General features: G+C 49.0%; 1 protein-coding gene across 2 annotated transcripts in view; it reads right to left on the bottom strand.

The window, feature by feature from the left end:
- The window catches only part of LOC129330654 (lysosomal acid glucosylceramidase-like), a 30,207-nt gene extending 5,911 nt beyond the window's left edge, over positions 1 to 24,296 (bottom strand). The window contains exons 1-7 of one of the 2 annotated variants that reach the window (XM_054980792.1): positions 24,116 to 24,296; positions 15,176 to 15,286; positions 9,026 to 9,226; positions 8,803 to 8,949; positions 6,901 to 7,034; positions 6,161 to 6,333; positions 2,619 to 2,856 (exon numbers count right to left, since the gene is read on the bottom strand). In XM_054980792.1, the coding sequence (XP_054836767.1) occupies positions 2,619 to 2,856; positions 6,161 to 6,333; positions 6,901 to 7,034; positions 8,803 to 8,949; positions 9,026 to 9,226; positions 15,176 to 15,242 (960 nt within the window). In that variant the 5' untranslated portion in view covers positions 15,243 to 15,286; positions 24,116 to 24,296. Of the gene's footprint in view, positions 1 to 2,618; positions 2,857 to 6,160; positions 6,334 to 6,900; positions 7,035 to 8,802; positions 8,950 to 9,025; positions 9,227 to 15,175; positions 15,287 to 18,374; positions 18,453 to 24,115 lie in introns of those variants that run through there. The other variant, XM_054980798.1, reaches the window with a different exon arrangement.
- Between the last annotated feature and the right edge of the window lie 301 nt (positions 24,297 to 24,597).

Below are 24,597 nucleotides of genomic sequence, written 5' to 3'. Positions count from 1 at the left end.
TTAGAGCAGCAGTGCCAGGAAAAGGGTACATTAATGCTGCCTGCCATTTCTCTTATCTAAAATGCCCTACCCAGATTGCTGTTAGCTTGGGTGGGTTAGAAAGACAGGTATAATTCCTGTCTTTCCTCCCCGTATGTCAAGTGACTGGAAGGGTGGGGGCGCTGAGTGGTGGGCACTGAAGCCCTAATCCAGATCACCCACAAACACCCCATTAGCAACTTTAAGACTGACAGCCGAACCACACGATACGAATTACACGAGACTGAGCGAGTGTCAGGAATCCTGTTTTACCCCAAATGCCCGTGACCAGCATTCTCTCGATGAGCACGTGTCCTGGTCCAGGCATGGATTCTTAATGTTATGCTCCAGTGTGGCTGCAACGGCACATGTTTGCGGTCGCAACCAGTAATTTGACAATGCAAAGTGTCTTTTTTCCCTGGATCTTCTGCTTCCTATCTGCTGCTCACTCCACCGTGCTCTCAGAACTGCAGGTAGATGGCACTCACGTCTATACGCAGAGTGCAGATGCATGATGGGATATCTTTCCTGCATCTTGGAGGAAAGTGGAGAAAACTTGTGCCACCATGAACACGGGTTCAATGGAGGTCCTGCATTCCTGGCACGGGTAGTTGAGAACAACGTTGGAACATGTGTCAGTGTGTTTTCATGTCATTCACGTGTAATTTGTATCGTGTGGTTCGGCTCTGAGTTAATATGCCTAGAGTTCCAGTCCCAGAACTCCAGTGTAGTTTGACCCTTCCTCCTATGGTCATTCAGTGCGCTTGTTTGGGTTTTTCTTTTTCATCAGGGAAAATGCACACAACACTGGTGGCCATTCATGAATTTTCCTTGGGTTCCTACATTTTAATCACTGCAAACAAAACCCTCAAAATGCCCATCCAATAATAATTATGCAAAGAAAAAAAAATGTGGCAGCACTTACTTATAACTGATGTTGATTGACTGGTCACCAGGGCTGTCCCACATGGGTATGGCACATGCCTTGGGCAGAGAAACAACCTTGCCCTATGCAGGAAGATTTTAGGCACATTATTTTCAATGTCATGGTCAGTCGTGCAGTCCCACTGGAGCATGTACAGACCTTAGGGTTGCCATGTCCCTATACCCTCCTGGTGGGAGGGGAACCTAGCATTTACTTCATGCTGCATTTGTGTTCTTTTTGTGCACTCCAGGCGCTGACGTCACTTCGGGACCCAGTGAAGCAGTGACGCATGCCTGTGACCAGCGCAACAGCCTCACTTCAGGAATGCCGCACATGTTCCCGGGGTGCTTGCTGCTGCTGGGTGATTTCTGGGTGGCCGAAACTTCCTGCTGGTCACCAGCAGTCAATGGGCAAGATGTTAAACTGCTAGGCGATTTCCTACCACTGGCAGACACCTGGAATCCCTAACAGGCCTGTTTGCACATGTGCTGTACCCTTGTGGGATTGCACTGTGATCATGACGATAAAAACATGGGCTGTTTCCACACAGTTTACCTTCTGCTGGAACACAGCGTCTTCCTGCGCAAAATCGCGCCAGGAAGAGGCTGTTATCGCGTGATTTCACACGATAGCATGCTGTGTTCCAGCAAAAGGTAAGCCGTGTGGAAACGGTCATGGTCACAATCATCTCTAACTGATGTTCATGTAGTCACCCGGGCAGTCCCACTTGGGTACTGCGCATGCAGCCCTGCACATGTCTAGCGACCCTCTGCAATTGCACTGGTGACCAGGACAATGAAAATAAAGTGACTAAAATCTCCCTGCATAGGGCAGACTGGTTCCCTGCCCAAAACACCCAAGTGGCCGCTTTGGAAAGAGCAATCGGTAATATAGAACTGCACCTCAGGACTTTGACTCCTTCCCCTCCTCTGAGAGACAAAGGGCATTGCCTTCTGGACGCCTGCTGCTGCCAGCTGAGTTGGAGCCGAATTCTTAAAGCATTGCCTCCGGGGCTCAGCTCCATCCTGGCCAGCAGCTGTGCAGGTGGGGGCGACAGGTGTACCTGGCTCGGAGTGTCAAAAATGGTTTGAACCAACTGTTAGGGCTGCCAGGTCCAGGTGAGGAAATTCCTGGAGATTTGGAGGCAGAGCCTAGGAAGGGCAGAGTTTGGGGAGGGAGGGGCTTCAGCAGGAATGGGATGCCATAGAGTCTGGCCTCTGACACTTCCATTTTCTCCAGTGGTCCAGGGCTGAATCCACACACCTGCGGAGCGTCCCGGCGTTGCACTAAATGTCCGCTAAACACCCGGAAGTGTAGCATCTTTCTAGCACAATTCAGAAATCATGCTAGAAAGAAGCTACACTTCTGGGTGTTTAGCGAACATTTAGCGCAACGCCAGGATGCTCCGCGGGTGTGTGGATTCAGCCCTGATCTGTCTTCTGGAGACAAGTTGTAATTCCAGGAAATCTCCAGGCCCCACCTGGTAAACCTACCAGCTATAGCATTAGGTTAGGGTCTGACCAAGAGCAGAATCTGTCAGCTGAACTTGGAAGAATGTGGAGCCGATTGACTTTGCAGTCCCTGATACTAGCAAGATCAATAAGTTTTACCAGTCCCAGGAAAATACCAACTGGTCTCGGCCATCCTAGGCGAGAGTCAGGATTCAATACCGTACCACTTTGGCCCAGTTGGGCAGGTTGATCCTCAAGTCATCGTGAATCACGAGATGGACGTCTTTGTGCTCGCTGTTGGCCAGCGCAGGGCCCAGATCCAGAATGATAAAGTCGCGCTGCTCCTCAGGCGAGTAGTTCATGGTGGGGAAATCGTGCTTGGCACACAAGGAGATTACTGGCTCGTTCTGAGCTGTAATCGCCCAGAATGTGATGTTGTGTTTGGCGTATTCGTCCAAAAACCTGGATTCCAGCACACAGAGAGGAGAGGCAATTAGCGTCATTGGTCTTTGCTTTGACTGTTACCACGGCATGAAAGTGCCTCGTCCTCTCCAAACACCTTCCCTAGATTTTTCAGTCTCGTTAAATTAGATATACAAGCTTCAAGTCCTTAACCCACCTTTCCTCCAAAGTTGTATACACGGTTTCCCCCTCTTCTAGTTTATCTTTGCAACAGCTAGGGTTCCCAACCTCCTGGAGGTGGCTGAAGATCTCCCGGGATTAGAGCTGATCTCCAGGTCACAGAGATCAGTTCCCCTGGAGAAAATGTCTCCTTTGGAGGGTATGTTTTATGGCATTTTACTCTGCTCGGGTCTCTCCCCTCCTAAATTCCACCCTCACAAGGTTCCACCTTCAAAAGCTCCAGGAATTTTACAACCTGGAGCTGGCAACCCTAGCAACAACCTTGTGAGGTAGATTCAGCCGAGAGAAAGCAACTGGCTCCTGGTCATCAGGAAATCTCGTAGCAGAGAGGGGATTTGAACTCAAAACGCCACAATTTTAATCTGACTCTCAAACTATCACACCGTTCTTTTTATTTCTGTAAGCCTTTTAAAAATTATTATTATAAAAATATGCAGGGCTCATTTCGAGGGGGAACACACAGGAACACAGTCCCAGCAGTTCCCCCAAAAGGTCACATGTCAAGTGGCCCCGTCCACTTGACTCTCGGCCATTTTGGGCCCATTTTGGCCTGGATTGGGGCTGAAATGGCCTGGATCGGGCCACTGACGGGTGGTGGGTCACTGTCCCGCTCATCAGCGGCCCGATCCTGACCATTTTGGGCCCCTTTTCAGCCCCTTTTTGCTATTTTGGGCCCAATTTCGGCCCTGAATGGACAGGATTGGGTCCAAAACAGCCAGAATAGGTGATGTCAGGGGGTGTGGCATATGCAAATCAGTTATACTAATGACACACTTCCAGCAATGACAAGAGGCGTGGCATATGCTAATGTGCTATGCTAATGAGTTATGGTAATGAGTTCCTCCAGCTGTTTTTCTACGAAATGACCCCTGAAAATATGTATAGACTGTTTCCCCTCTGCTTTGAGGGTTTAGGTTTTGGAACACTGCCATCTAGTGGGAAGTAATTTCTGGAGGACCTCTTTGGGGAGGGCTGGCTGACAAGAGAAAAGAAAAGGGCTGATGGGTTGTCTCTATAGAAGAGATGTTTCTGAGAAGGGACTGCCATTTTTCTAGGACAGAAGTTGTTCCACAGGTAAAGGCAACTTGCACATAGGGTTGCCAGCTCCAGGTTGGGAAATTCCTGGAGATTTTGGAAGTGGAGCCTGGAGAAGGCAGGGTTTGGAGAGGGGTGTGACCTCAGCTGTGTATAATGCCATAGAGATCACCGCCTGAAGATTCCAATACCTCCAGGGGAACTGATCACTATGACCTGGAGGTTAGTTGTAATTCCGGGAGATCTCCAGCCACCGCCTGAAGGCTGGCAACGCTACTTGCACAACAGTTCCAGTTGACAGTGGTCCCTAGGGTTACCAACCCTGGATCGGGAAATGCCAGGTTGGGCAGGGTTTGGGATGGGGAGGGATCTCAACAGGGCATAATGCCATACAGTCCATCCTCCAAACCTCTCCCCTAGAGCAAACTGCAGCTTTGGTGATAGGGTTGCCAACCATTAGATGGTGACTAGGGATATCCTGAAATTACAACTGATTTCCAGGTGTCACAGATCAGTTCCCCTGGAGAAAATAGATCCAGAGGAGTTAGCAGTGTTAGTCTGTAGTCGTAAAATAGTAAAGAGTCCAGTAGCACCTTTAAGACTAACCAACTTTATTGCAGCATAAGCTTTCAAGAACCACAGTTCATCTGATGCAGTTCACAGTGTATCTGATGAAGAGAGCTGTGGTTCTGAAAAGCTTATGCTACAATAAAGTTAGTTAGTCTTAAAGGTGCTACTGGACTCTTTATTATCCTGGAGAAAATGACAGCCATGGAAGGTGGACTGTATGGCATTATACCCAGATGAGATCCCTCCCCTCCCCAAACCTCACCCTCCCCATACTCCATCCCCCAAACCTCCCAGAATTCCCCTACTCAGACCTCACAGACTGATTCGGAGGATGAACTCTATGTAGGATTGCCAGGTCAGGCAACCAGTGGGAAGGTAGGAGGTTAGGGAAGTGGGCGAGGGTGTGAGACATTACCTAGGTCATGATGTCACTTCAGCAACTTGGAAGTGACAGTGGTAGCTCTAGGAATTACCACAACTCTATGGTAAAACTGGCCATTTCTAGAGCTACCATTGTTCCTTCCAGGTTGCTCCTAGGAGTGACATGCCAGCCACTAGGCCAGAGCCTTTTTAAAAAAAAAATTCTGCCAAAGGAAAAAATGGGCCAAATCAGTGGAAGATTGCCAACTATTCATCTAGGGTTGCTGTCCTCTGATCGCCTCAGCAGGAGACTGAAGGCCTGGCGCCTACGTTATAGTTTTTCTCAGGGGTCATTTCGCAGAAAAAGAGCGGGAGGAATTCATTCGCACAACTCATTAGCACACACCCCTTGACATCACCGGAAATGTGTCATTAGCACAACTGATTTGCATATGCCACGCCCCCTGACATCACCTATCCTGGCTGTTTTGGACCCAATCCTGGCCAGTCAGGGCCGAAATTGGGCCCAAAATGACAAAAAGGGGCTGAAAATGGCTGAAAAGGGGCCCAAAATGGTCAGGATCATGCTGCTTCTAAACATGAGAGCGATCCACCACCCTTCAGAGGCCCGATCCAGGATAAAACAGGCCCAAAATGGCCGAGAGTCAGGTGGGCACGGCCACCTGACATGTGACCTCTTTGGGGAACTGCCGGAATGGTGTTCCTGTGCGTTTCCCCTCGAAATGAGCCCTGGTTTTTCCTTCATTTAATCACTTCCCTCCCATCCCAAAGGCAGCTAACGACATTCTCCTCCTCTCCATTTTATCCTCACAACAACCCAGCGAGGTAGGTTAGGCTAAGAGTGTGTGACTGGTCCAGGATCACCTACCGAGCTTCCACGGCAGAGTGGAGATTTGAACCCAGCTATCTGGGGTTGCTGGGTCCCTCTAGGCAGGAGGTCAGAGGCCTGGCACCTACCTTATGGCTTTCCCCTCCTGGCTTGCACGATGATGTCACTTCCGGGAAGTGACATCATTACATGGGTCACAAGTGACCCTGGGAGCACTCCTGCGCTCCACAGGAGGTGGGGAGTGGATGCCAGTGGGGGACTGACATCCCTATATTTACCCCCAAGCCCTGCAGATGCATGCGTGGTTACCTGATTAAGTAGCTGGCCCAGGTCTTGTGGTATTTGTCTCCTGCTTTCCCTTTCAACTTTCCTTTCCCCTTTATGTTGTCATTCGTCTTCAGCCAGGCGGGCCCCGTCCAAGGACTGGCAACTAGGGAGATGGGCTGCTTAGATAAGGCCATGATGCGATGGAGGAGAGGGATCTATGGGGAGAGGTAATGGGAGCCCTATGAGCAGATGGCAGCATGCTCCGCTTGGGGCTACCCTTGAATACTGTTTGGAAGCTCCAGCTAGAGCAGAATGCTAAACTGCTGGTCGGGGCCAGCTCTTGGGAACATGTGAGCCTGATACTGCCGCAATGACATTGGCTAACCACCCATTCCCAAGCCCAATTCAAGGTGCTGTCCTTTAAAGCCCTATTCAGCTTAAAACCATGGCTGAGCCCCACCCCACCTCACTAGGTGATTGTTGTGAGCATAATAATAAAATAATAACAGATTTCAGAGCACGGCAAACAAGTATTTCTGAATGCTGGCTTGGGATGGAGACTAGGGAAAGGGACAATAGCTCTTTGAATTCAATTAAGAGGAAGAACTTGCATAGGAATTGCCACCTCCCTTAGCTACAATGAAACTTAATAAGAAGGTGTAGCTGCATAACAAATGTCTCAATAAATATTCATGCTCTCCATCTGTGTCTTAATAAAATGTTTTTTATTTGGTCTTTTTTATTCTTTGGTCTAGCCGATCATCCGGCGTGGCTTTACTCACTCTGAGCTCGGTATCCTCCTCCACCAAGCTGAAATACTTCAGGTCAAAGTCATACTGGATGTCGTCATATGTATAAGGGTGCGTGGAGAAATCACAGCTAGCAATGGGCAAGCGCAAAAGGTTGTATTCGATGCCTGCAGAGACAAGATAGGAAAGGCAGTCTAGACAAAACTGCCTTGTGCCACTCCTCCAGCTGACTGGCAACTGCTCTCCAGGGACTCAAGCAAAAGAAGATGTCTATCCCAGCACATTCTTTTGACTGGAGATGCAGGGACACTCAAGTGAATGTCATTTCACATGTCCCTCCTCCAATTTCCCATGCACTCGCTCACACAGTGAAAATTCAACCTGCTTCCTATGAGTGCATTCTGCCAAAATGTCAGTCCCTGGCAGTTAGATCCCAAGTTCTCCACAGTTAACACACTGGTATTCCAGTTGAAGTAACTTTAAAAGAGATCCATTCAGTACAAGGTGCTCAGACAGCAGAATTGGCAGAAGTGAGGTATATGGGCCAGTTATATGGAGTATTCCCACCTTTGAGAAAAAGGACCATTAGCAGGAGTTGGGGGTTGGGGTGAGACTAGATAGTGAGAAGGGTAAACTTATCTTTAGTTCTCAAGAAGGATATCTCTCGAGCCAGTTTCAGCTCACAGTCAAGGACATTGGCTCAGTACAGCGAGAAAGAGAAAGTAAATATTTGCAAGATAACGTACTGGCATTACAGCAATAAAGAACTTCCCATACTCTCAGAGACCAGAGTTAGAGACAACATACTTTCACGGCAGATATGCTGGAGGCGTATCAGTTCCTCAACAGCTAAAAATATCCCCATTTCCCCCATCTATTCATTGACATACAGATCTTGACATTTTCTCACACCCTGCAAATTAGCAAGTCAAAGGAGTCTCTCAACAAAAACAGAGCTGGACTCAATATATTGTCGAAGGCTTTCACGGCCGGAGAACGATGGTTGTTGTGGATTTTCCAGGCTGTATAGCCGTGCTCTTGGCATTGTAGTTCCTGACATTTCACCAGCAGCTGTGACTGGCATCTTCAGAGGTGTAGCACCAAAAGACCTTTGAAGATGCCAGTCACAGCTGCTGGCAAAATGTCAGGAACTACAATGCCAAGACTATGATTATACAGGCCGTAAAATCCACAACAACCAGAGCTGGACTCACTTGAAGAAACAATCACACCAAGAGAGCTCCCATGAAAGCATGCCCCAAGCAAGTACAGCCTGCACGTGAATTGAGGACAGGTAATTCACAACGTGTAGAGATGCTGTGAGCATAGGACCTTCTGCATGCAAAGTCACTGGGTTTGTAAAACTGCAACATCTGAAGTTGCCTTATACCAATTCACAGCATACCAAGCTAATTGGACCAGGGTCACAGGTCAGTAGAAAGTGGGTGCTTAATTCAATACCTGCCCTGACCTGCATATCCTAGGCAAGTCTGTGCTTGTCCTTGGTTAGTGATTGGATGGGAGATCAGCAATGAAGTCTACACAGAGGCAGGCAATGGCAAACCACCTCTGTGAGTCTCTTGCCTTGAAGAGTCCAGCCGGAGTACCGTATAGCTGCTGACTTGACAATATCTCCTCCACCACCACCAATTCCAAACCTGCATTTTCTCAGGATGTGAGAATGTGGGGCACGAAGGAGAGGGGAAATTTGGTGCTTAACTCCCCTCACTCATCCCTAGCAGCCAACTCACCCCTCCAAGCACCTCCCCACTGCAGCACGAGAGATGCTGCTCCTTCCTAACATCTACGGACGACCAGAATTGCAATTCTGAATGCTTCCCTGTATGTTGAGAGCGAGACCACCAGACTAACCTAGACCTTTGCTTCTCAAAATGTTCAGCTCTCTTTTGCCACTCCCCGCCCCAGTGCTCTCACCAGTGTCAGAGAAGTAGGATCTCAAGAGGTGCTCCTGGGCAGCTGGAGACAGACTCAAGATATTAATTGCAGCAGCGTCTGTGTGGGCTCCGCCAAAGCCTTTAACATACTGGTACCGATCAGAGGCATTGAATGTATATTCGAGCCCTTTAGAAAAATAAGAGACTGGGTAAGCATGTAGAGTAGGGGGATGGAGTCACGAAAGTATAGTCATTCAACCTACCCATAAAGCTGCAAGATGTGTGGTTCCTCTGGAATTTCCCTTCGCTGAGCTCCATGCGCCGGCCAGCTTTGGTGGTCTCATACTTCAGGTAGACGCCCTCCGGCGGGAGCAAGATGGGGTCCAAGGTGTCACAGTAAGTTGCATTGCAGACACAAACTATGGCATTGCTGCCAAAAAACTTGGGTATGCAAGGCTGGCTTGCTGGGGAACAGAAGGAAAAGAAATGGGTTGAGGGAAAACTCTGAAGGTGGAATGTTGGGCTAATTCCGCACACATTGGATAATGCACTTTCAATGCACTTTAGCAATCGTTTGAGGTGGATTATTTGTTCCGCACACACAAAAATCCATTCCAAATGATCTATAAAGAGGACTGGAAGTGCATTATCCAACGTGTGCGGAATCACTGTTGGACAGACTGTTCTATGGTCTCTGGTTGGAGGGGGCGGGATATGTCAGAAGCTGTTTAGCCTTCTGTTCTTTAGCTAAACAAATGTATTGATGGTGCTTTTCTGGATACAGGATTAAACTTTTCTGAAATGACGTGTTTGTCTGTGTATTTTGCATTCACCCCAGCTCGTGATAAGAATCTTACAAGCTACTCTGATCATGGGGGAGTTCAGACAAGTAAACCACCCCATTGCTTTTTCATACATAGTTACAGACAGTCCAAATTTACCCAGTTCCTGGTGAGAGTCCTGGGCCGTTTCCACATGGCTTACCTTCTTCCGAAAACTTCCGAAAAACAGTGTCTGCGCACTCTATTATCGCATGAAATCATGCAAGAAGATGCTGTCTTCTGCAATAACAGCGTCTTCCTGGCATGATTTCACGTGATAACAGCATCTTCTTGGCGCAATTTCGCGCACAAAGATGCTGTTTTTCGGGAGTTTTCAGAAGAAGGTAAGCCGTGTGGAAATGGCCCTGGTTTGTCTGTCACCAAGCTGTGGTACCCATCATTCCTTCCATTTCCCCATGCAGGGAGATTCCAAGAATACCTGTTCTTTTTCACAAATTGCAGTCCTTACATATGGACTAGAGGAACGAGCTTTCTTCTATGTTACCCCCACCTGTCCAGTGCGTAAGTGTGCTGAATGCCTTTGACTTACAGCTATTTCATCAGTCATTACATTTGTTCTAAACCATGCTATAGAGGATATGATCCACAAAGTCACCCAATGGAGCTAGGGAGAGACTGGGAGGATTTCTCTACAACCCTGAAGAAAGACTCCCGGGTTTCAGAAAAATCTGAAATCTAAAATAAATTACACCGGGGGATTAAAGCTCTCCAAGATAACAAAAATAATGCCTGTAGATATGAAAACGGGGCTGGACGTTTCCTCCAAGGGTTATCTAGTCCAGGCCCCTGCACAACGCAGGAAATCCACAGCTCCCCCCCCCCACACACACTCCCTCAACAACCCCTTCTCTATGGCCAGAGGAAGGCAAAAAACCTCCAAGATCCCTGGCAAATCTGCCCTGGAGTGAAAAAAACCTTCCTGACTCCGAAGTGGTGATTAGCATGATCCTGGGCATACAAGAAAGGGCCAAGAGAGATGAGCACGGGCTCAACCCTTCCTAGAGCTGCCATTTGTTACTTCTGGGTTGCTCTAGGAATTGCCAGAACTTTATGGTAAGAACTTTCTGAAAATAAAATCTTTTACATTTTTTCCCAGGGCACTGCCTCTCCATATCCACAGAACCCTCCTGCCATGTGCCAGGCACGGACTAGCTAGCATTGCCCAGTCTCTCTGGCAACCAGCAAAGTGGGGTGGCCTGGTAGTCGCTGAGACTTTTATTTTTACACACAGGAATGCTCCCAGGATGCTGCCCATTTGCTTGGGTTGCCTGCTGGTGCTGGACAATTGCCCGGTGACTTGCCACCCCTTGCCAATGGCCAGCAATTGTGGACAGAGGGACAAAATGTGGGTTTGCCCGCCAACGGTGGGCACCTGAGAAGCCTATGCCTAGCAATGTGGGGGACAGAGGTGCCAAAACAGGCTTGGCACATCCTCCATTGTAGCAGGAGATCCACTGCTCCCAGAGGATCCCAGGATCCACAAGATTCTGCTCCGTGTCATCGTTCACCTGACCGGCAGGGGGAATATGATAGGGTTGCCAGCCTCGGGGGAGGGGAGGCAGCTGGAGATCTGCCGAAATAACAACTGATCTCCAATTGCAGTAGAAAAGAGCAAGAGTCCGGTAGCACCTATAAGACTAACTAAATTTGTGGAAAGGTATGAGTTTTCGTGAGTCACAGCTCACTTCTTCAGATACTTCTTCCGATCTCCAATTGAAAGCCGTCATTTCTCCTGGAGATAGGGTTGCAGGCTGAAGAGTTGGAGACAGGGACATGGGGAGGTCAGTGGCATGGGCATGAAGATGTCACTTCTGGGGGGAACTGCAAGTGACAGGGGGCAGCTGTAGGAATCTCTGAAAACTTTATGATAAACCTATAGAGTTTCTCGCAATTCCTAGAGCTCCCACCCACGTCAGTTTCGGATTTCCCCTGGAAGTGATGTCATTTTTTTAAAAATTCCCCTCCACCACTTCTTGAAGCTATACCCACAAATCTCAACCTGGAGTTGGCAACCCTACCTGTGCAAGAAACCGGTAAGGCTGTCACAAACCCCTACACAACCCAACCTCCACTTTCAGCCCCAGGGGACATGGCAATTCTAGGTGGTTACCCATCCCCCTGATCCTCCAGTGGAAAACCCTTTCATTTCAATGACAAGCCCTGCCTCTCGTCCCTCCCTACTCGCTTTCTTGGTGGGAGCCAAGGGGAAAGTACTGGCAGAAATCCTGGTGCTCAAGCGTACCATACTGGACCCCCCCTTCCCCCCCTTTTCAAAGAGAAAATAAAGGATACATTTAAAAAAATATGTTTTTTCCCTTTAAAATGATAGTTGTTGCTTGATCAGCCAAGGTAATATTTATAATGAATTATTTGCTTTTTTGTTTAACATCACTTATAGCTGACCTCTCTCACTGATACTCAAGGCAGATTTCAAAATACAAATAATAATAATAATAATAACACAATATTTGATTTATATATATACTGCCCTTCAGGACAACTTAACAGCCGTTCAGAGCAGTTTACAAAGTGTGTCATTCATTATTATCCCCACAACAAACATCCTGTGAGACTGCGAGAGCTCCTAGAAGCTATGACAGACTCAATGTCACGTAGCTGGCTTCAAGCGGAGGAGTGGGGAATAAAACCTGGTTCTCCAGATTAGAGTCCTGCCGCTCTTCACCACGACACCAAACTGAATCATCCGTCAGACAGCACAAGACATTCCCGTAACTATGCAGTAGGACGAGGATTATTTTATTTTATTTATTTATTCAATTTATATACCGCCCATCCCAGGGGCTCTGGGCGGTGAACAGTTAAAATTGATAAAAACAAAACTAAAATCAATATACAAATAATAAAACAAATTAACAAGGTGCAGTGGTGGGGAGAACCTTCCCCACCCCAAAGGTGGGAGGCCGACATGGCACCGCCCCTTTCAATCACCAAACGCCTGGCGGAACAGCTCTGTCTTACAGGCCCGGCGGAACGATAATATGTCCCGCTGGGCCCGGGTTTCCATTGACAGAGCGTTCCACCAGGCTGGGGCCAGGACTGAAAAAGCCCTGGCCCTGGTTGAAGCGAGGCGGGCTTCCTTAGGGCCGGGGACCACAAGTAAATATTTATTCGCTGATCGGAGCGATCTCCGGGGAACGTACAGGGAGAGGCGGTCCCGAAGATATGCCGGTCCCAACCCACTCAGGGCTTTAAAGGTAAGAACCAACACTTTGAACCTGATTCGGAATTCAACTGGAAGCCAGTGCAGCTGGCGCAGGACAGGTGTGATGTGTGACTGGTAAGGTATACCAGTCAGGACCCGTGCCGCCGCATTCTGGACCAGTTGTAGTTTCCGGATCAGGCCCAGGGGTAGCCCAGCGTAGAGTGAGTTACAGTAATCTAGCCTGGAGGTGACCGTTGCATGGATCACTGTAGCCAGGTCCTGGGGCGTCAGGTAGGGGGCAAGTTGCCTGATCTGACGAAGATGGAAAAATGCAGACTTGGCAACCGCCGTGACCTGGGCCTCCATCGATAGGGAGGCATCCAGGAGCACACCCAGACTCTTTACCACTGGCAAAGTTGCCAGTGGTGTCCCATCCAGGGCAGGGAGCTGGATCCCAACATCTGGCAGCCCCCGTCCCAGCTGCAGGACCTCCGTCTTCACTGGGTTCAATTTCAGCCTGCTCTGTTTCAACCATGCCGTCACAGCCTCCAAAGCTCTGGCCAGATTGTCTGGGGCCGTGTCTGGCCGGCCGTCCATCAACAGAAAAAGTTGGGTGTCATCCGCGTATTGATGACAACCCAGCCCAAACCTCCGCACCAACTGGGCGAGGGGGCGCATATAGATGTTAAATAACATTGGGGAGAGTATCGCCCCTTGGGGAACCCCGCACACCAAAGGGTGACGGGCCGATAGATCTCCCCCGAGCGCCACCCTCTGTCCCCGACCCTGGAGAAAGGAGACCAGCCACTGTAAGACTGTCCCCCTAATCCCCACGTCGGCAAGGCGGCTGGCCAACAAATCATAGTCAACCGTGTCAAACGCTGCTGTGAGATCAAGTAACACAAGCAGCGCTGACCCACCTCGATCCAGATGCCTGCGAAGGTCGTCTGTGAGGGCAACCAAGGCTGTCTCCGTCCCATGGCCAGGACGGAAGCCAGACTGGAATGGGTCCAGGACTAGAGCATCATTCAGGAATTCCTGCAGTTGTACCGCCACCGCCCGCTCAATCACCTTGCCCAGGAACGGGAGGTTCGACACTGGGCGGTAACTGGACGGGTCAGTGGGGTCCAAAGATGGTTTTTTCAGGAGGGGCCGCACTACCGCCTCCTTTAACACTCCTGGAAAAACCCCAGAGCTCAGGGAGATGTTAACAATGGCCTCCAGATGGTCCCGTAGCCCCTCCGAGCTGGCCTTCACCAGCCAGGATGGGCAGGGGTCCAGAGGACAGGTGGTTGGCCTCATCCCCTGCAGGATCCTGTCCACATCGTCCTGAGAGAGCAGGCTGAAATGGTCTAATACGGACCCAGAAGACGGCCAAGGGGTCTCCAGTTCCCTTACTGTATCAACAGTGGGTGGCAGGCCACGGCGAAGGGACAAGATTTTACCCGCAAAATAGCTCGCAAAAGCCTCGCAGCCAATAGTTGAATTAAGAATTTGGTGGTCTCCCTGAGAGAGGGAGACCAAGGACCGAACTGTTTGAAATAATTGAGCCGGGCGTGAGCTAGCGGATGCAATGGAAGCAGCAAAGAAATCCCTCTTTGCTGCTTTCACTGCCACCTCATAGGCTTTCATAAACGTCCTATAAGATGTTCTTGCCTTTTCGTCGCGCCCCCGCCTCCACACTCGCTCTAGTCGTCTCAGAGACCGCTTCATCTGGCGAAGCTCCTCGGTAAACCAAGGAGCTACCCGTTTGCGGGCTCGGAGAGGACGGCAGGGGGCAATAGCGTCGATGGCTTCGGAAAGACGGCCATGCCAATCATCCACCAGCTCATCTAACGTACTGCCAGGGGGCATCGGATCCCGCAGAGCCGCCTGGAAACCAATTGGATCCATAAGCCTCCGCGGGCGAGCGTAAATCCGCTCACCGCCCACCCGGGAAAGGAGCGGCATGCTCAGACGAGCCTTCAGAACAAAGTGATCTGACCATGGCACTGCATCATAGGCATCCAAGACCACCATCATCCCTGCCCCAAAAATCAAATCCAGCGTGTGACCTGCTTGATGTGTGGGAGCCGATTACAGAAATTGGGAAACAATGCAAGCAGAAAACTGTCTGGGGTGTGACGCACCATAAACAATGCTGAGAGTGGATTAGAAAGGTACAAGAGAATGCAGTAAATGCAAGATGACACATATCATAAACATTGCAATAGACTACAATCTTGTTCCTTAGTCAAAATGCCCTCTACAACTGGTCCAGCCACAGCTATTAATCATCATGACTAAGAAGTGAACCTCTCTGTTCAGAGGCAGTCTACCACTGAATTCCCAGGATCATCTCCCCTGTTTACCATGATAGACCAACCCAGGCTCTTCCTAGGAGTTCTCCCATCATTTGTCTTGCTTACCTTTTGTATTTCCTACCATCCAGAGGAAAAGGGAGAAGACCCAAATGCCGGCATCCAAAACCCACATCTCTGCATTCACACGCCTCCGTCAAAAACTGAGAGCAGTCAAACCTGTATGCCAAGAGAGATTGGGATGAGAGTTGCTGATAAAAGCATCTGCCCACATTCGCAGTTTGTAAATCCAGCCACCTTTGTTATCACTCGTTATTGTATTCCGAATAGCAACTGAATATCTTATTAGTTTTTTAATTATCAGAGATGTAAACAAATTGCAAACATTGCAAACATTATAATGTAGGGAAATATGCACGGGTGGAGAAACATGCAATTTGTCAAGGAAGCAGTTTTGTAGATGGGGAAGTTGGTGATTCGGGGGGGTAGTAGGGGGGGTAGTAGGGGGAAGTAGGTCTGCCGACAAGCCGAAATTTGTCTGGAGTTTGCAAATAAGGTCACCAAAGTTACTCGCCCATACGATTATTTTATTAGTCTATCGGCCCCCATCTTTTTGTCAAATCATTTGTACTGTACTCTTGGTTTGAAAGGGGACTGAAAAACCCCAATCACTACAACCCCCCCCCCCCAATCCATTTGGTTTTACGCAAGCTTAATGGAAGGGCTGTGGCTCAGTCGTGGAGTCTCTGCTTCTGCTTGGATAGAGAAGGTCCCCGGTTCAACCCCCAGAGTCTCCCGTTTAAAAAGAGATCCGGTAGGAAGTGGCATGAAATACCCTGGAGAATAGAGTCTCCAGGTGCCTGTCAATGGCAGGCAACCGCCTCAAGGATTTGCCCCCTTCCCCATCAATCTGCCAGCAATCAGCGGGAGGTCGCAAGCCCCTCAGAGGTCGCCGGCACCAGCAGGCGCCCTGGGAGTACATGTGGTGCACATGTCCCCAGGGAGTGCGACAATGGCCATTTCCACACGGCTTACATTCCCTCGGAACGACCCGGAACATCGTCGTGCAAATCTCACGTGAGAAAACGCGATCTTCCGCAGTTTTTGCATGATGTTCCGGGTCGTTCCGAGGGAAGGTGAGCCGTGTGGAAACAGTCAATGTCACTTCAGGGAGTGACATTATTGCTAGAGATCCCAGGTGCCCGTTGGTGGTGGGCAAACTCCTGGGGGCTTGCCTCCTTGCCCGCCGACCTGCCAGTGGTCGGCGAGAGGTGGCAAGCTCCCAGAGGTTGCCCACCATTGGGAGGCACCCCAGAAATGCAGGCTGCATGCGCACTCCCAAACATGCCAAATCTGCCCTGCACGGAGTGTGAGAGCACTCCCATGGCCAGCACGACAATATCACTTCCAGGGGTGACGTCATCGCGCAGGTGCTGGGAGGAAAGACACACTAGAGTTATGAGGTAAGCACCAGGCCCCCATCCCCCCGCAGGGAGGGTAGAGGGACCTGGCAACCGTACTGGAGAGCCCGACCCAGCTGGTAGGCCCTCTGTTGGCCAGTACTGTGGTTTCCGCACAGGAAAACTTTACTTTTACAGGGAGGTTTGAGAAAGATCAAGGAAAACCTGGGGAAACCTCAGGAACTGAACGGAGATTTGTCAGGCCCAGCTGGCACCCCAGCGGGAGACTTTTGATATCACCTCGGTTCAAAACCAGCAGTGACACTATCACATCAAGGTGATGCTCGGGCGCGGGGGTGAGAGTCTCGAGGGTCACCCGCCGTTTGATGACATCACTTCTGGTTTCTCACTGGAAGTGATGTCACATGTTGGTGTAACCTGTAGTCCTCTAGAGGGAGTTAGAGTTGGGGTATTATAAGGGGGAAAAAATCTTCCCTGAAGGCTTGGAGGTCCCGAAGCGGCACACTCACCTCAGAAGCACTCTTTTGTGTGACTATTCTATATTAGAGTTTTAGGTATGAGAATGTCTTATGCTAATTACTGGGAGGATTGTGTTTATATTAATTGGCTGTTGGTCTGTATTTTGACTGTTGTCGAGACTATTTGAAATGGATGTTATATGTGTATCTTCCCTGAGGGGTTGGAAGGCCTGAAGCTGCAGAGGGAAGTTCTCTCGCCTCAGAAAATGAATATTCTGTATTAATATTTTAGGGATTTCAGAGACGTGAACCTGCTCAAGTACAACAGACCTGAATTGTTGCCTATTGGTTGTTGTTGTATATGCTTAATTATTGTTCCAATAACATGTCTTTTCAAGTTGGTTCGTTGTTATTTTCATAAATGCAAGAGTCACAAAGTAGGATCACACTGTCACAGGCATGAACTCTCGCTGTTCTTTAATAAAAGAATATATATTTATTTGATATTGCTTCTTGAATTAAATAAGTTACATTGGCACAAGGCCAGATCGCTGCTCCATTTCCCCCACTACTTTTTGTCAATCGGCAACAGGGAATAGGGGGTCCCAGCCTCAGAGGCCTCCCCCTCTGAGGCACCACGATGCTATGGGGATCCTGAGGGAAAAACATTTCCCAACAGTATTGAATCCAGGGCCGTTTCCAGATGGCTTACCTGAAGCCGCTCCATGCCGCAATGTTGTGGATCGTGCTGGGGAAAACGCGAAATATTGCATTTTCTTGCGCAAGTTTTGCGCGACATCGCACAAAACTCACGCGAGAAAACGCGATATTTCGCGTTTTCCCCGGCACGATCCACAACATTGCGGCATGGAGCGGCTTCAGGTAAGCCATCTGGAAACGGCCCTGGGCAGATAATTCATGTGGAAACAGCCTATGTTAACGTAATACTGGACTAGAGAGGCCATTGGCCTGAGCCAACATAGCCCCTCTTTACTTATTTATTTTTTTCATGTTCTAAGGCTCCTAGTTGAAGCACAGTATTCCTGAAGGCATGGTATGATATGCTAATACCAGGTTGGATACGAGGCAAAATACAATGTTGTAATCTGCTGTAATTTGTAATTGGCAGAGCGTGCCAATTTGTGCACTAATTAAAGCAAAACTTGACCTACAATTAATCAAAAATTACTACAATTAACTACCATCGTACGTTCATCTTCCGGAAAACAAACTCAAGTGGATCTTTAGGGCAGCCTGGACTCTCATCCTCTTTATTTATGATTCAGCTCCCCCCACCCGATGTTGCCGCTTAAAAGTCTGCAGTGTCCCCTTAGACCTTCTCCACTCCCAGTATCAGGAAACCAGGGCCGTCGTCACACGGGCTTAAAATTAGCGCGAAAATTGCGCAATCTACCGCAAAATTCCCACCTTATTCTGGCACTGTTGCGAGTCTGAGATTTCTCCTCTGGTCTCAATTTTTGCGCTATAATCTGCTTCCGTGTGACCATCCGGCATCGATTTCTATCCCATAATGACGGAATTTTCCCTTTCTTATCTTGACCCGTTATCCCAGATGCCCTTTCGCGCTCTCCTGCAGCGAGCTCCTTTTTTTAAAAAAAAAAAAACATCCTTATATCGCTATAACGTCATAATATTATAAAAATACAAAGCAATGAAAGAGTGTTCTTTCTATGCTGCTCGAGCAGCATAGACCGAAAAAGTCTTTCCGCTGCCCTTTGCCTCCGACGGAGGGATCGCAGGTGTGCATGGCACAGAGTGAACATGCTCTGAACCATCAAAACAACCAGTTGGGCCACCAGAACTACAAGTTCACTCGGTGGAGCCATGGTTGAGTCTTCGGTGATGGGGATCACGTCAGACAGGGGCTTTTCTCAGAACAAGAGTATATTTATGGATGTTCAAATTAAGAAGAAAAACAATCTTAGCCAATGTTCAAGCTGCTTCCAGGGCGGGAAAACTTGGCCAACCTATCCTGCTCTTTTGGGGTTGGAATAACGTTTGGTTATAACGATGTAATGTCGTTATAATGCAATAAAGCGGAAAAAAAATTAAAAAAGGGGGGAGGAGTTTTTTCTGTGCCCGTTCAAAATGACGGCACAGAGCGCTACGGTGTGAACAACTCGAAGCAGGAGGAGACGGTATTTGACAAAAGATTGCATCATGGCGCCGATAGGAACAATAGCGCCACATAATGGAAATTTGACGGAATAAACACCCGTGTGACGACGGCCCCGGCTAGACAAACGCCTTGCAGACGTTTTTCCACATCTGTCTACTTCCTTATCCTTTGGCTGGATCCCATATACGAAACCTCCTTTCCCCTCTTTCTTCCTGGCCCAGTTCCGACCCAGGAGAACTTTTGGCCATGCCTCGAAGAGAGGTCATGTGATCAAAAGCGCATACAACTTGGAAAAGTTATTTAAAATACTATTATCTTGCTTTTCTCTAAAGACTGGATTCAAATAACTAATCAGTAATGATATGAACTGACTCTGCTGGTCACAAGCAGGGATGTGCCCCCAAATTAATATTTTACCCCGTTATGTATTGCTTGAGTAGAACGAAGGCTCCTGAGGCCTATAAAGCTATTGGTGTTTGGGTGCCAGTACGGCCAATCAGAGCTGTTGCTTTGTAGTCCAATCGCGGTGCTCAAAAGTAGATACTCGTTCAAGCAAACGAAGGATTCTCGCTGCTTACATTGTATTGGTTGTTGTAAAAGTGGGAGTAGTTTCTACAAGTATAAATTGATGACTGTCGAGCCTGTCTTCAGTCTGTCTGCTCCCAGTCTCCAATAAAGATATTTATTATAATAAAGAGCTGTTAATCTCAAAATACAATACCCCCAATTCATCAAGGCCAAGGCACTGGGTCGGGTATAAGAACATAGATTACCCTTGCTAGATAAGGTCACTTTAAGGATCAAGCTAAACGTGCAGTTTTTTCCAATAACTGGGTCTGGGTTCCTCCGATTAGATATGCCACATCCAGGCTGGGCAATTCCTGAAGATTTGGGGGGCGGAGCCTGAAGAGGGTGGGGTTTGGGGAGGGGAGGGGCCTCAATGGGGTGTAATTCCATAGAGTCCACCCTCCAAAGCAGCCATTTTCTCCAGGGGAACTGATCTCTGTTGCCTAGAGATCAGTTATAATTCCGGGAGATCTCCAGCTATCACCTGGAGGCTGGCAAGCCTAGTTCCCCAGACCCAACTTGAGTTCCCTGTAGCTACACAGCAGCTTTAGCGGTTGTGGAAGTTGGTGACTGTGGAGGTTGGAGTTTGGGGATGGGAGGAAGTTCAAGAGGGACACGATCATCGCTGCATCCACTCTGCCATTTTCTCCATGGGAACTGATATCTGAAGTCTGACAGACTGTAGTTCTCCTTGGAACAGAGCTATCCTCAAGCTATTCGTTTGAATGCTGATTTGCAATCTTTCCTACTCTCTCCCAACAGTCTGTCACCCTGTGGTAGGGTGGCCAACCTCCAGGTGGTGCCTAGAGACCTCCCAGAATTACAACTAATCTCCAGAAGGCAGAGATCAGTTCCCCTGGAGGAAAATGGCTGATTTGGAGAGGGAACTCCAGGGCTTTTTTTCAGCTGGAACGCGGTGGGATGGAGTTCCGGCACCTCTTGAAAATGGTCACATGGCCAGAGGCCCCGCCCCCTGATCTCCAGACAGAGGGGAGTTTAGATTGCTAGAGCAGCGCGGAGGGCAATCTAAACTCCTCTCTGTCTGGAGATCAGAGAGCAGGGCCACCAGCCATGTGACCATTTTCGCCGAGGGCGATTTAAACTTTTAAAAACTCCCCTCTTGTTCCAGCTGACCCAAAGTGCAGTCCTGAGTTCCACCCCTGAGTTCCACCACCTCTTTTCCCAGAAAAAAAGCCCTGGTGACCTCTATTCTCTCCTTCCCCCAAAACCTGCCCTCCTCAGGTCCTTCCCCCCAAATCTCCAGGAATTTCCCAACATGGAGGAAGCAACCCTGTACAGTAGCATGACCAAGGAACAGAATCCATTGCGCAAGGTTCTGGAGAGGGAACCAGGGACATTTTGGAACGCTTGTGATTTCCAGGAACAACAGTTCCCACCAGGTAACACCCCTGCTGTAACTCCCTTTTTATAACCAACGGGTTGCCAACCTCCCTGGGGAGAATGGCTGCTTTGGAGGGTGGACTTTGTGGCATTATACCTCATGGAGGTCCCTCCCCTTCCCAAACCCCGCCCTCCCCAGGCTCCACCCCCAGCTCTCCATTGCCCAGCCCAGAGCCGGCAGCCCTAACTCCAGCACCAGGAGGCCAGCCAGTCCTTCTCCGCATCTGGTAGCAGGGATCTCTCAGTGGGTGCCAGTGTGTCTGTGCGGACGCTTCTTCTTCGCCCGACAGGATCCATGATAGGGTACCACCTCTCCTTTTTACACACCCCACCTGTCCAAATGACCAGGATCTTAAGCCTGCCACAGATAAATTCATTCCCTCTTGCATACTCTGAGATGAGAATGATGAGAGAGGAGGACTTAATTTTGTTACACATTCCATTATTATGCTAAGAACTATACAAATGAGGGTGATTAAGTCCGGCAGCGATTGCGAGACCAGTTTAATTATCCTTCCCATTGCATTCTTTCAGGTGGCTCCCGGCTGTTCACGGTCTCCACCACTGATCCACGCGGCACAGGCTGTCCCCTCTGAGAGGTCCAGCCAAACTCCCAAATCCTTTTATTTATTTAATTATTTTATTTTAAAATATTTACGCCTAAGAAGAGTCCCCGATGTGGCAAACATCAAGGCATTAAAAACATTTAATGAACACAATCAGCAAGGAGGGCCAGTTACTGGGAGTCTGCCAGTTACTGGAAGAAGACAATGAAAGAGAGAGAGATTCGAATCTCCCTGGGGAGGGAGTTTCAAAGTTTCGGCACCATGACTGAGAAGGCCCTTCTACAGGTTGCCACCCGTCTAGCCTTGATGGTGGGGTACCCAAAGCAGGGCCTCTGAAGATGACTAGAGTGGACAGGAAGGAAGACAGTCCTTCAGGTATGCTATTTCCAAGCCATAACAACAACAACAACTGCACTTATATACTGCTCTTCTAGACAGATTAGTGCCCCACCCAGAGCAGTGAACAAGTTAGTGTTATTATTATCCCCACAATACAGCTGGGGCTGAGAGGAGTGGCTGACCCAAGGCCACCTACTGAGCTCATGGCAGTAGTGGGATTCAAACCAGCAGAGTGCTGATTCACAGCCCAACCACTTAACCACTGTGCTACACTGGGTTTTGAAGGTCAATACCAGCACCTTGAATTGTGCCTCAAGGCAAATTGGGAGTCAATGTAGATGGAACAAGAGTGGAGTGATGTAGGGCCAAGCTACAAGTGATGAATGACACTTGAAGGGAAAGTGAACAGACTCACGTGTATTCCTCCCTGTTCACTTGCGCTCCACTTGCACTCCACTTGATCACAAGTGGCCCTTAGTCTCCACATCCCAGTCCAGTCAACATTCTGGCTGCATTATTCTGCACCAACTATAGCTTACAGACAGTCTTCAAGGGCATGTTGCAGTATAGAGCATGTTGCAGTAATCTAATCTAGATGTGACCAGGAGGACAGCACCAAAGTGACAAGATCTGCCTGTTTACCAGAAGCACTGCTTGACTAGGATTAAGCAAGGGTCATTCTGAATCAATCTCCTCCCGTGACGGAGCTTGAAACGGGCATCTTACCTCCCAGGTTTGTTGGGAGAGGGGCTTTATTGTCCAGAAATGTTTTCTGCTGCACTGGACCAACAGGCTTCTTGAGAATTAATCCGCCAGCACTAATTAGAGGTAGCGCAGCACGGCGGGGAACAGTGAGCCAGTCACCCACAGATTTACACCTGCAACCTACTCATACTTAATACAGGTCTGGGATATGTACGGGGCCGATCCGCAGGACAACATGAACATTCATGCTTGGAATTCACTGACACAGGATGAACCAGGGGCAGGTGGCTAGGATGAATGCACGAAAGAATTAGGCTAATAATGAAGGAGGACAACTCCACAGACAACTAGTGACCACAGTAAACAGGTCGCAATACTTGCAAAATAAAACCTCCATGTCCAGAGGCACTGAAAACCCATTGGTAAGGACAAACCACAGGTGTTCTCTTCACACCTTTTCTTGAAACCTTTGATGATCATCTTGGTGGCCAGTGGTAGAGACAGAATACTGGGTTAGGTGACTCTTGATCTGACCCAGAAGGACTCTTCTTAGGTTCACAGCGTAGCATAGCAGTTAAAGTACTGGACAATAACTTGGGAGACCTGAGATCAAATCCTCACCAGGTCGTATAATTTCCCCTCCCTCCAGGGCTGTTGTGAGCAGGGCCGGATCTAGGGTTGCCGGCACCCGGGACAACCCAAGTCCAGCTGCCCTCGTGTGTGCGCACAGCGTGCACATGTTCCTGGCACTGCATGATGACTTCACTTCCGTGATGTCATCATGCAGGGCGGGCATGCCACCAGCGGAGTGGCAGCAGCACGGGTGGCTGGGAGGCCGCTCACACCACTCGCCTGCCCGGGTGAGGGGGCGGCCAGCTTGCTGTGTGCTCCCTGTCCTGCCAGGCAGGCAAATGATGTAGGCGGCCGCTTAGCTGCCCGCGCTGCCGCCAGCGTGCTCCCGGTGGTTGGCGGCTGCGCCCGGCGCCCCTTTTGGCAGCGCCAGGGGCAGACTACTTTCCTGCCCCCCCTCGATCTGGCCCTGGTTGTGAGGATAAAATGCGGGAGGGAATCATGCATGCCCTCTAAACTCTTCAGAGAACGGATGGAATCCAAATCCTATTACAAAATTAAAAACTCAACAGTTGGAAATGGAACTTCCACATTCACAGGCAGTCTATCCCAGGACAAAGGAGAGGGGATAACATGACCTGCCTGTGAGCTTGCCAGGAATATCTAGCAAAGTATAATTTGTATTTTGTGTAAAGCGTTTAGAGAGCCATTATGGTGTAGCAGTTGGCTGTTTTGGACCCGGAAGACCTGGTTTCAGATTTGTGTCATGTTGTACTAGAAGCTCACTCGGCATACAGCACACAGTTCATTGCCCCACTCTTTGTTTCTACAGACAGTAATAAAATCTATCTTGTTAATCCTGCCCTTATTACCACACTCACCTCTGTGAGTCCCAAAATCATCGGTGCTCAATGACGAGTGGCTTTGCTTGGAGGATCTGCTCCACAGCTGCCTCCCTAGAGAGGAAAAAAGCTTGCGCTAGAATCTCCTGGTGTGCCAAATGACAAGCTGGTAATACCGCCAGACAGGATGCTTCGAGGGCCAGAAGGTGCCACCTCTTGATCTTCCTAGAGATACTCAGCCTCTGGGGATGCCACAGCAGTGGGAGGTGAAGAGAGAGCTTCTGGTTGAGCAAGAAAAGTCTCTGATGATAAGCTAGCGGGGAGGATCCCTTGGCCGTGAACTCATTTGGGACGGCCCAGGAGGGGATCGGAAAGGCGTTTAATAATCCAGCATTTAAGAATCTATGCAGCTTCATTTCAAAAGCAGGTCCTTGGAAAGGGGTTACCTCCCAATCCCCAAATCTATGTCCCTAAACAAAAGAGAAAAAGATATACTTATAGTCCCAATTCCAGTGAGCTTT

Source organism: Eublepharis macularius, chromosome 1 (assembly GCF_028583425.1).
Source record: "Eublepharis macularius isolate TG4126 chromosome 1, MPM_Emac_v1.0, whole genome shotgun sequence".
In the NCBI taxonomy this organism is placed as follows: Eukaryota; Metazoa; Chordata; class Lepidosauria; order Squamata; family Eublepharidae; genus Eublepharis; species Eublepharis macularius.
Note: the sequence above shows the minus strand (reverse complement) of the source record. Positions and strands in the feature narration are given on the sequence as shown.